General features: G+C 47.4%; 1 protein-coding gene across 1 annotated transcript in view; it reads right to left on the bottom strand.

Moving 5' to 3' along the window:
* The window catches only part of LOC116972970 (xanthine dehydrogenase/oxidase-like), an 84094-nt gene that overhangs the window by 65817 nt on the left and 6164 nt on the right, over positions 1-12113 (bottom strand). The window contains exons 5-7 of the mRNA XM_033020574.1: positions 10383-10479; positions 8289-8397; positions 377-503 (exon numbers count right to left, since the gene is read on the bottom strand). Of these exons, the coding sequence (XP_032876465.1) occupies positions 377-503; positions 8289-8397; positions 10383-10479 (333 nt within the window). The remainder of the gene's footprint in view (positions 1-376; positions 504-8288; positions 8398-10382; positions 10480-12113) is intronic.

The raw sequence follows: 12113 nt of genomic DNA, 5'->3' as shown, positions 1-12113 counted from the left end.
CACGAGATTCTGTGCATTTACCTGATCTACTCCTCTCTAAGATACACCACTATAAGATCACCCCTCACCTCCTACACTCCAAGGAGTAGAGACCCAGCCTACTCCTCCTCTCCCTATAGCTCACACCCTCTATACCTGGCAACATCCTCGTAAATCTTCTCTGAACCCTTTCAAGCTTGACAATATCCTTCCTGTAACAAGGTGCCCAGAACTGACCACAATCTGAACTGAACACAAACACTTTCAGTGACTGATGTACAAGGACACCCAGGTCTCGTTGCATGACCCCTGTTCCTAATCTGACGCCATTCAGATAGCAATCCGTGGACAGGATGGATGTCCAGGGTGGAAGTGAGCCACAAGGAGCAGACTTTACCTTGGAGAGTGTCTTCGATGTCCTCCAGCGTGGGGTTGAGGTGGTTCCGTAGCAAGGTGTACATGGACATGACCATCCCGGGGGTGCAGAATCCACACTGGCTGCCGTGGGCCTTTGCGATGCGCTCCTGGGGTGGGAATGAAAGCAGAGATGTCATGCAGGTAGCTCGATCACGCACGGAAACTTGAATAGAGTGGAGGTGGAGAGGATGTTTCCACCAGTGGGAGAGTCTAGGACCAGATACCACAGCCTCAGAATTAAAGGACGTTCCTTTCGGAAGACGATGAGGAGGAATTTCTTTAGTCAGAGGGGGGGCAATTCTTTGCCACAGAAGGCTGTGGAGACCAAGTCGGTGGATATTTTTAAGGCTGAGATTCTTGATTAATACGAGCGTCAGGGGTTGTGGAGAGAAAGCAGGAGAATGGGGTTAGGAGGGCGAGATAGATTAACCATGATTGAATGGCGGAATAGGTTTGATGGGCAAAATGGCCAAATACTGCTCCTATCGCAAGACCTTATGAAATTCTCATCTACATTAAAGTACGGGGACTGGACCACTCGGGTAGTGATAGACACTTAAACCGATTAGATACGATGAAGAGGTTGTGAGCCGTGCAGACAGAGATCCTGGTACAGAATGGTGAAAGGCAATTATTACACCTCTGGAGTTTTATTGGAAGTCCTGGGACATTATTACATGTAAGCATTTCATTGTACAAAGCATACAAAGAAATACAAAGCATTTCATTGTTCATTGTTCCATTTCAAGGCATATGACAATAAAACCTGAGCCGACAATGTGTGTGTCAAACACAAGGCTTCGATACACATCTGCCCACACATGATCCTTATCCCTCTATTCCCTGTATATCCATGTGCCAGAGGCTGAATTATTCAACTAATCCCACTCTGCCTCCTTTTCACCCTTTCCTTTTCTGGCATTCACAAATTCCTTTCTTAAATTGATGGTATAATCTGTCTTTGTTGCTTATAAGGTCATAAGTGATAGGAGCAGAATTAGGCCATTCGGCCCATCAAGTCTACTCTACCATTCAATCATGGCTGATCTATCTCTCCCTCCTAACCCCATTCTCCTGCCTCCTCTCCATAACCCCTGACACCCATACTAATCATGAATCTATCTATCTCACCCTTAAATATCTCACCCTTTGTGGAGGCCATTGACTTGGCCTCCACAAAGAATTGGCGAAGAATTCTGTGGCACAGATTCACCACCCTCTAACTAAAGAAATTCCACCTCATCTCCTTCCTCTAATTTTGAGGCTATGCCCACTGGTCCTGGACTCTCCCACTAGTAGAAACATCCTCTTCACATCCACTCTATCCAAGCCTTGTTCTCGGTCATATCTGCTGGCTGTGTAAAATAAGCCCTTCTCTTTACTCCCCCATTGAGTTGAGTTTAGTTAATTGTCATGTGTACCGAAGTACACTGAGGTACCAGGGTTTATTGTCACGTGTACCAAGGAGGCATCCATCTGCTTCCTGATACTGCCTGCATTGGAAACGGTTTACAATTATGTACTGCACTTTATTCATGATTTTAAGAGAGCCGTAATGATTGTGTCACGGTGACAGGAAAACAACCTAGCTCTTAACATCTGGGTGACAAAGGGGGCAGTTGTTGAGGTGGTGAACACAAAATGGACACAGAGTGCTGGAGTAACTCAGCGGGACAGGCAGCATCCCTGGAGAACTTGAACTTGGTGATGTTTGGGTCGGGAACCTCCTTCAGTCTGATTGTGTTTGGGGAAGGACAAAGCTGGAAGAGATGTGGGGCTGGGACAAAGAAGGGTTTCGGCCCGAAACATTGCTTATTTCCTGCGCTCCATAGATGCTGCTGCACCCGCTGAGTTTCTCCAGCACTTTTGTGTACCTGGGGCTGGGGCAAAGCCTAGAGAGTGATAGGTGGATACAGGAGAAGTGGGGGGGGGGGGGGGGGGGGGGGGTCTGAATGGTAGATTGTTTTGTTCAAAGGCCAGAGATAAAAAGACAAAAAAGTGTGAGATAAGGATGAGGCAGGAATATAGCCATAGAGTGATACAGTGTGGAAACAGCCACTTCCACCCAACTTGCCCACAATGACCAGCATGTCCCAGCTACACGTTCCACTTGCCTGCGTTTGGCCCATATCACTCTAAACAAGTCCAATCCATGTACCTGCCTGATTGCTTCTTAAACATTTGGATAGTCCCTGCCTCAATGACCTCCTCTGGCAACTCGTTCCATACACCCACCACCCTTTGTGTGAAAAAGCTACCCCTCAGGCTCCTATAAAAGCTTTCCTACTTCACCTTAAACCTATGCCCTCTGGTCCTCGATTATCCCAGTCTGGGCAAGAGCCTTTGTGAATATGGGTGGATATAGAGTACAGGAGAATATAGGTGGATGGGGACGGGAGGAAGGGGGAAGGGAGAAATAGGTGCACATCCAAGTGGAGCACAGGAAAGAGAAGGAGGGAAAAATTCAATCATTACACCATTGTGTTGTAAGCTAGCCTCGTGCTAACAATGGTGAACACAGCCCTGTCCTCATCAACAGTGACACGGTGGCACAGCGGTAGAGTTGCTGCCTCACAGCGCCAGAGACCGGGGTTCAATCCTAACTTAGGGTGCTGTCTGTACGGAGTTTGCACGTTCTCCCCGTGACCTGCGTAGGTTTTCTCAGAGAACATCAGTTTCTTCTGACACTCCAAAGACGTACAGGTCTGTAGGTTAATTGGCTGGGTTTAAATGTAAAAATTGTCCCTAATGTGTGTAGGGTAGTGTTATTGTGTGGGGATTGCTGGTCGGTGCGGATTCGGTGGGACGTAGGGCCTGTTTCAGTGCTGTATCTCTATACTAAACTAAACTAAACTAAACTAAACTAAACTAAACTAAACTAAACTAAACTAAACTAAACTGAACCAAACTAAGCAGCCACTATAGAGATGGTCAATAGCTTCAGGTTTCTGGGCATCCATATCATCAGCAAACTAACCTGGTCCCTTCACACTGATAAGCGATCAGTTTATTTACATTTATCACATATAATGTAGAACAGGGCAGCATAGGAGCAGGCCCTTCGGCCCACAATGTCTGTGCTGAACATGATGCTGTCCAACTAATCTCTCCTGCCTGCATGTGACCCCTATCCCTCCATTCCCTGCATATCCATGTGCAGACCCAAAAGCCTCTGACATGCCACCATCGCATGCTAGGCATCTGAAGAGATTCAGCATGTGCACCAGGATTCTCTTTACCTTCTACAGATGCGCTACAGAGAGTATTCTGACGGGATGTATCTCAGCCCTGGTGTGGCAACTGCTCTGCTCCTGACTGCCTGATCCTGCAGAGAGCGGTGAACACGGCCCAGTCCATCACAGGCTTGGCACTCCCTACATCCAGTTCATCTTCATGGTGCGTTGCATCAGGAACGCTGGACATATCGTCAAGGATACCTGTCCCCCACCCTGGCCATTCCCCTTTCTCTCCTCTACCTTCAGGAAGAAGATGCAGCAGCTTGAAAGCTCGGATGACCAGAATTAAGAACAGCTTCTTCCCCACTGCTATCCGCAGTAGAGTTGCTGTCTCACGGTGCCAGAGACCCGAGTTCGATCCTGACTGTACGGAGTTTGTACGTTCTCCCTGTGACCGAATGGATTGTCTCTGGTTTCCTCCCATGCCCCAAAGACGTACAGGTTTGTAGGTTAATTGGCTTTGGTAAAGATTGTAAGTTGTTCCCAGTGTATAGGATAGGGCGGGTATAAGGGGTGATCGCTGGTCGACGTGGACTCGGTGGGCGAAGGGCCTGTTTCCCTGCTGTATCTCTTGAGTCTAGAGTCTATTCAGCTCTTGAACTGGTCGCCTCTTTCACTCCCCATTCCCCAACGTGCTGCCACCTACTGGTAGTCTGAGCTCGTACGGATATTCGGTTATTGCAGGCTTGTGTTTATTTTACACACAGCTTCAGATTGCACTACGACCTTTGGCCACTCTGCTGTTTGTGGATTTGCCATTATGCTGATTGTTGATCATCGCGTATTGTTCACTCTGTGAGTTTCCTGCAACAAGGAATGGCTTGGCACCCTGAAATGCAGCCTGGATTTGACTCGCAATCTGCACCTCAGTTAAATAAGCGATAGGAAGTTCAAACACACAGTGCAGAGGGAGGTCCTTCAACTCATTGTGCCCGTTTACGAGGATGTTGCCAGGACCAGAGGGTCTGAGCTCTAGGGAGAGGTTGAGTAGGCTGGGACTCTATTCCCTGGAGCACAGGAGGATGAGGGGTGAACTTATAGAGGTGTATAAAATCATGAGAGGAATAGATCAGGTAGACGCACAGAGCCTCTTGCCCAGAGTAGGTGAGTCGAGGACAAGAGGACATAGGTTTAAGGTGATGGGGTAAAGAGTTAATAGGAATCCGAAGGGTAACTTTTTCCACACAGTGGGTGGTGGGTGTATGGAACAAGCTGCCAGAGGAGGTCGTTGAGGCTGGGACTATCCCAACGTTTAAGAAACAGTTAGACAGGTACATGGATAGGACAGGTTTGGAGGGATATGGGCCAAATGCAGGCAGGTGGGACTAGTGTAGCTGGGATATGTTGGGCGGTGTGGGATAGTTGGGCTGAGGGGCCTGCTTCCACACCCTATCACTCTATGACTCCATGACCTCTGTGCTGGGACTCCAGGAGCAAGCTTGATCTTGTCAGATGTTCAGCAGACAACCATGGACATGTTGCAGCATTGTCAAAGGCCATTTGGCCCAAGCCATGTACAGTGCATTCAGAAAGTATTCAGACCCCTTCACTTTTTCCACATTTTGTTATGTTACAGCCTTATTCTAAAATGGAATAAATTCATTTTTTTTTATCAGCAATCTACACACAATAGCCCACAATAAAAAAGCGAAAACAGGTGTTTAGAAATTTTTGCAAAATAATTAAAAATAAATAACTGAAATATCACATTTACATAAGTATTCAGACCCTTTACTCAGTACTTTATTGAGGCACCTTTGGCAGCGATTACAACCTCGTCTTCTTGGGTATGACGCTACAAGTTTGGCACACCTGTAACCATATAATAACCATATAACAATTACAGCACGGAAACAGGCCATCTCGACCCTTCTAGTCCGTGCCGAACACATAATCTCCCCTAGTCCCATATACCTGCGCTCAGATCATAACCCTCCATTCCTTTCCCATCCATATAACTATCCAATTTATTTTTAAATGATAAAAACGAACCTGCCTCCACCACCTTCACTGGAAGCTCATTCCACACAGCTACCACTCTCTGAGTAAAGAAGTTCCCCCTCATGTTACCCCTAAACTTCAGTCCCTTAATTCTCAAGTCATGTCCCCTTGTTTGAATCTTCCCTACTCTCAGTGGGATAAGCTTTTCCACGTCAACTCTGTCTATCCCTCTCATCATTTTAAAAACCTCTATCAAGTCCCCCCTTAACCTTCTGCGCTCCAAAGAATAAAGCCCTAACTTGTTCAACCTTTCTCTGTAACTTAGTTGCTGAAACCCAGGCAACATTCTAGTAAATTTCTCCCATTCTTCTCTGCAGATCCTCTCAAGCTCTGTCAGGTTGGATGGGGAGTGTTGATACACAGCTATTTTCAGGTCCCTCCAGAGATATTCGATCGGGTTCACAGACTTGTCACAAAGCCACTCTTGCGTTGTCTTGGGCGTGAGCTTTAGGTCGTTGTCGTGTTGGAAGGTGAACCTCCGCCCCAGTGTGATGTCCAGAATGCTCTGGAGCAGGTTTTCATCAAGGATCTCCCTGTACTTTTCTCCGTTCATCTTTCCCTCGATCCTGACTAGTCTCACAGTTCCTGTCGCTGAAAAACATTCCCACAGCATGATGCTGCCACCACCATGCTTCACCGTAGGTATGGTATTGGCCAGGTGATGAGCGGTGTCTGGTTTCCTCCAGATGTGATGCTTGGCATTCAGGCCAAAGAGTTCAATCTTGGTTTCATCAGGCCAGGGAATCTTGTTTAGGTGCCTTTTGGCAAACTCCAAGCGGGCTGTCATGTGCCTTTTACTGAGGAGTGGCTTCCGTCTGGCCACTCTACCATAAAGGCCTGATTAGTGGAGTGCTGCTGATATAGTTGTCCTTCTGGAAGGTTCTCCCATCTCCACAGAGGAACTCTGGAGCTCTGTCAGAGTGACCATCGGATTTTTGGTCACCTCCCTGACCAAGGCCCTTCTCCCCCGATTGCTCAGTTTGGCTGGGCGGCCAGCTCTATGAAGAGTCCTGGTGGTTTCAAAGTTCTATTTAAGAATGACGGAGGCCACTGAGCTCTTCGGGACCTGCAATGCTGCAAAAAATGTTTTATACCCTTCCCCAGATCTGTGTCTCGACACAATCCTGTATCGGAGGTCTACAGACAATTCCTCCGTCTTCATGGCTTGGTTTTTGTTCTGACATACACTGTCAACTGTGGGACCTTATATAGACAGGTGCGTGCCTTTCCAAATCATGTCCAATCAATTTAATTTACCACTAGTGGACTCCAATCAAGTTCTAAAAACATCTCAAGGATAATCAATGGAAACAGGATGCACCGAAGCAGGATTTTGAGTGTCATAGCAAGGGGTCTGAATACTTACGTAAATGTGATATTTCAGTTATTTATTTTTAATTATTTTGCAAAAATGACTAAACACCTGTTTTCACTTTTATATTATGAGGTGTTTTGCGTAGATTGATGATAAAAAAAATGAATGTAATCAATTTTAGAATAAGGCTGTAATGTAACAAAATGTGGAAAAAGTGAAGGGGTCTGAATACTTTCTCAATGCACTGTAGCTGGGGTCTGATGGGAACAGCCCAGTTACTCCAATCTTTCTCGGCTGCCTCCTAGTCTTTTACTTCAACAACTTGTCCATTTGAATTTCATAAATTGAGTTTGGGACTTTCCCTGCCTGAACATTGCTCTCCTCATAAGATAGACACAAAGGTGCTGGAGTAACTCAAATGGTCAGGCAGCATCTCTGGAGAAAAAGGATGGAACAATTTGGGTCAAGACCCTTCTTCGGACTGTCTGAAGAAGGATCCCGACTGTCAACGTCACCCGTCCATGTTTTCCAGTGGTGCTGACTGACTTGCTGAGTTACTCCAGCATTCTATCTTTGGTGTAAACCATCATCTGCAGTTCTTTGTTTCTGCATAATCTTATTACGACTACATTCTGCACTCTGCATCTTCCCCTTTGCTCTACCTATTGTACTTGAGTTTGACTTGATTGTATTTGTGTATAGCATTATCTGATCTGACTGAATAGCATGCGAAACAAAGTTTTTCACTGTACCTCGGCAGAAGGATACAACACAGGAACAGTCCATATCATCCATATCCTGCATATGTATGTGCCTTTTCATCAACCTGTCTAAAGTGCCTCTTAGTTTAGTTTAGTTTATTTCAGAGATACAATGTGGAAACAGGCCCTTCAGCCCATCGACCAGCGATCCCCGCACAATAACGCTATCCTACACACACTAGGGACAATTTTACATTTATACCAAGCCAATTAACCACAAACCTTTACATCTTCGGAGTATGGGAGGAAACCGAAGATCTCGGAGAAAACCCATGCAGGTCACAGGGAGAATGTACAATCTCCATACGGACAGCACCTGTAGACAAGATGGAACCCGGGTGTCTGGTCCTGCAAGGCAGCAACTCTACCGCTGCGCCACCGTGCTGACCTTAAAGACTACATTTGCTGGCATCCCTCTCCACCACCACCCCGATCTGTTTGGATAGCATGGGACACCAAGCTGTTGACTGTACCTCAGTACACGTGATAATAATAATCCTAAACCCACACTTTCATTCCCGCCTCCATTGTTCCCACTCTCTCCGGGCAGAAGGAAGACTCGGCACCGGCATGGCTCACCTGGACTGGATGGAGCCGAGTGGCGGTGCTCCCGATCCCCTCCACGGTGGTGATGGCGGTGCGGTGGAGAGAGCAGAGGGGGGCCAGGCAGGCGTTGATGGCAATGTGTCTGGCGAGACAGAGTCAAGGAGGGACGGACCAAGCCATGTTGTCCCCACGGATTGGGAAGCACGGGGTGGCTGTGAACCAAGGAGCGGATCGTACGGAGAACGGGCACAGAGGCTTGCAGGAAGGGGGGGGGGGTCACAGGATACGTGTGGAGACACCCCTCCTTGTCCCAGTGCTCGTCCACACAGCACCATAATAACTTATACATCTTGTCGTAGGTGTCACAAATTACACACACGACAGGGCACGGGTTTAAGGTGAGAGGGGAAATGTTTAAAGGAGATGTGCGGGGCATTTTTGTTACACAGAGGATGGTGGGGGCCTGTAACGGGCTGCCAGGGGTGGTGGTGGAGGCAGATGCGACAGTGGTGTTTAAAAGGCTATTATATACGTACATGGAGTTGCAGGGAATGGAGGGATATGGTGAGAGATATGAATCATTATTGGACACAGGTGAGGAGCCGATACTGGTGGACGGCTAATGTTGTGTCTTTGTTTACAAAGGGTTACAAGGAAAAGCCTGGGAACTATAGACCAGTGAGCCTGACATCTGTGGAAGGCATGTTACTGGAGAGTATACTGAGGGGTAAGGTATATATGTAGATGGATAGACAGGGGGTGAGTAGGGATAGTCAGCATGGTTTTGTGAATGGGTGATCGTGTCTTATGAATCTGATTGAGTTTTTTTGGAAGAAGCAACCAAAAAGGCCGGTGAGGGTAAAGCCATAGATATTGTTTATCAGGATAAGTGTGATCACAAGGAACCAGTGTGAATGGGGGACCAAAGGTCAGAATGGACTCGGTGGGCCGATGGGCGTTTACATGCTGTAACTCCAAAACGGAAACAAAAAAACTTGTATCCCCCAGGTCTCTCCATTCTATACCACTCTCCCGAGCCCTGCCATTTACTGTGTAAGTCCTGCCATGGGTTAACTTACCAAAATGGCACACCTTGAACTTATCCAGGTTCAAATCCATCCTTTCCCTACTTCCCTCATTCATCTGGATCCTGCTGTGATCTTAGATAGCCCTCTTCACTGTCCATGACACCACCAATCTTGGTGTTATCTCCAGACTTACTACCAATGTTAACAACACTGTCTTTCAGATGGTTAAAGCCGATGACAAACCACAATGGAGCCAGCACCAATCCCTGTGACACTCCACTGGTCACGGACCTCCAGTCTGAATAACCACCCTCACAGGTACCTTTCCTCTCCTGCCACCAAGCCAACGTTGGATCCATTTGATTTAACCCACCTTGGGTTCCATGTAAACCAACCTTCCATACCAGCCTACCATACGAGACCATGTCCAATGCCTTGCTGAGGTCCATGTAGACAATGTCCACATGCCCAGCCCTTGTCAATCCTCTTGGTGACCTCAATGGTCACAAATGCAACCAAATTTGTGTTTTTTGGGGAGTGGTAGAATCTGGTGGAAGGTCACGTGTACGTGGAGACAATAATTAGTTGGGATTAACATAGGATTAGTGCCAATGCAGGTTGCTTGTACATGGGATTCCTGATTAGTGCCAATGCAGGTTGCTTGTACATGGGATTCCTGATGTCCAGGTCTGGTCAAGAGAGTGAAGAATCTCAATAAACAGCGAGCTCTGGAGGATCTTCCCCCTTTCTCCATAAAATTATTGACAGATCATAAAACCTTGGTCAGAGGAGCAGAATTAGGCCATTTGGCCCTTCGAGTCTGCTCCAACATTTGATCGCAGCTGATGTATTTTTCCCTCTCAGTTCCATTCTCCTGCCTTCTGCCCACAACCTTTGATGCCCCTACTAATCAAGAACCTTTCAATCTCCGCTTGGCAAATACCCACTGACTTGGCCTCCACTGCCCTCTGCGGCAATGAATTCCACGGTGATTTCCACCAACCCTCTATCCCTTGCATTGATAACGTTGAACATGTCCCACTGAATTCCACGGTGGGGAAGGTTTCCTCGGTTCAGGAGCTGGTGGGTGAAAGGATACTCGATCTTCCCCTGGAGGGCGTTGTACTTGGAGGCCATCACGGTGCAGGAGCCGCATCCTCCCTCTCCACAGCCGAGCTTGGTCCCCGTCAGGCCCACTGACGCTCGTGTTAAGGAAAGCCATGGTGTACAGGCAGGGCCGGCGGCTGCCCAACGTGGGTGGGTGGGCATCACCGGACACATGGGGGAGAAGGAGCAGCCCATCGTGGGAATGGAGATGGTGGAGTAGATTGTACTGGACTCAGCTGCGTCACGACACACCGACAACGTAAAGAGAAAACTGGTCGTCGAAGGAGATGGTCAGATGGTTTTCACTGGAGATACCTCATCCAGTGGAGCCTGTGGGTGAGCCAGTCATTTACAGAGGGTCTAGTGGCCAGTGGTGGAGTTTACAGATGGACCAGTGAACCAGTGGTGGTTTACAGTTGGGCCATTGAACCGGTGGTGGAGTTTGCAGTTGAACCAGTGATTGAGTTTACAGTTGGACCAGTGAACCGTGAAGGTTTACAGATGGTCCAGTGGACCAGTGATGATTTACAGAGGAACCAGTGGAGCCAGTGATGGAATTTCACGGAGTTTCCAAAACCAGTGGAGCCAGTGTTTAAGAAGGAACTGCAGATGCTGGAAAATCGAAGGTACACAAAAAAGCTGGAGAAACTCAGCAGGTGCAGCAGCATCTATGGAGCGAAGGAAATAGGCAACGTTTCGGGCCGAAACCCTTCTTCCAGTGATGGGGTTTATGGAGAAACCAGTGGAGCCAGTGATGGGGTTTATGGAGAAACCAGTGGAGCCAGTGATGGAATTTACAGAGGACCCAGTGGGCCAGTGAAGATGATAATGAGCAATGGGTTGATGAAGTTTACAGTGCTGGAGTTTGTGGAGCTGGTTCACTGTGTATTTGGTGATGTTTCGGGTTGAGACCCTTCTTCAGACAGAGAGTCTGGGGAAATGGGAATAAGAGATATAGACAGTTATGTAGATGTAAATGAATGGAAGACGGTTGTGTAAGCTTTAAACAGGATATAGATCTGATGGGAACATGGACAAGGCAGTGGCAGGCAGCATTTAACTCGGTCAAGTGAGAAGGGATACAGTTTGTCAACTCAAAGCAGGCAAAGACACAGTGAATGTCAGAGGAGTGGAAGAGAGAGAGAGCTTGGGCTACAAGTACATCGCACACAGTACGAAGTACAAGTCAAGTCAAGTTTATTCGTCACATACACATACGAGATGTACAGTGAAATGAAAAGTGGCAATGCTCGCGGACTTTGCTGATTGTTATTTAGGTGAATGACTCGGATGTGATGGGTATGGTTAGTAGGTTTTCGGATTAAACCAGTGAACCATGAAGAAGGTTTATCTATTATTACAATGTAAACTTGATCCATTGGTCAAATGGGCCAAGGAAAGGCAGCTGGGGTTTAGTTCACATAATGCAAAGTGTTGCAGATAATGTGGGAATAAATAGGGCGGGATTTACACAGTAAAATGGGGAGGGTTGCAGAACAGAGAGAGCGTGAAGTGCAGGGGCAGGGTTGAAACAAGATGGTGACACCGGTTGACAGGGTGGCAAAGAAGGCATTGGACATGCTTTCCTTCATTGGTCAGGGCATTGAGCACAGAGTAACACAAAGAAGGAAAGATGCAGGTTTTACAAACTAAGACACAGAGTGCTGGAGTAAGTCAGCGGGTCAGGCAGCATCTCTGGAGAACATGAATGGGTGACGTTTCA

Source organism: Amblyraja radiata, chromosome 5, assembly GCF_010909765.2.
Source record: "Amblyraja radiata isolate CabotCenter1 chromosome 5, sAmbRad1.1.pri, whole genome shotgun sequence".
NCBI classification, from domain to species: Eukaryota; Metazoa; Chordata; class Chondrichthyes; order Rajiformes; family Rajidae; genus Amblyraja; species Amblyraja radiata.
The sequence above is the reverse complement of the archived record's forward strand: the minus strand, read 5'-3'. Positions and strand labels throughout refer to the sequence as shown.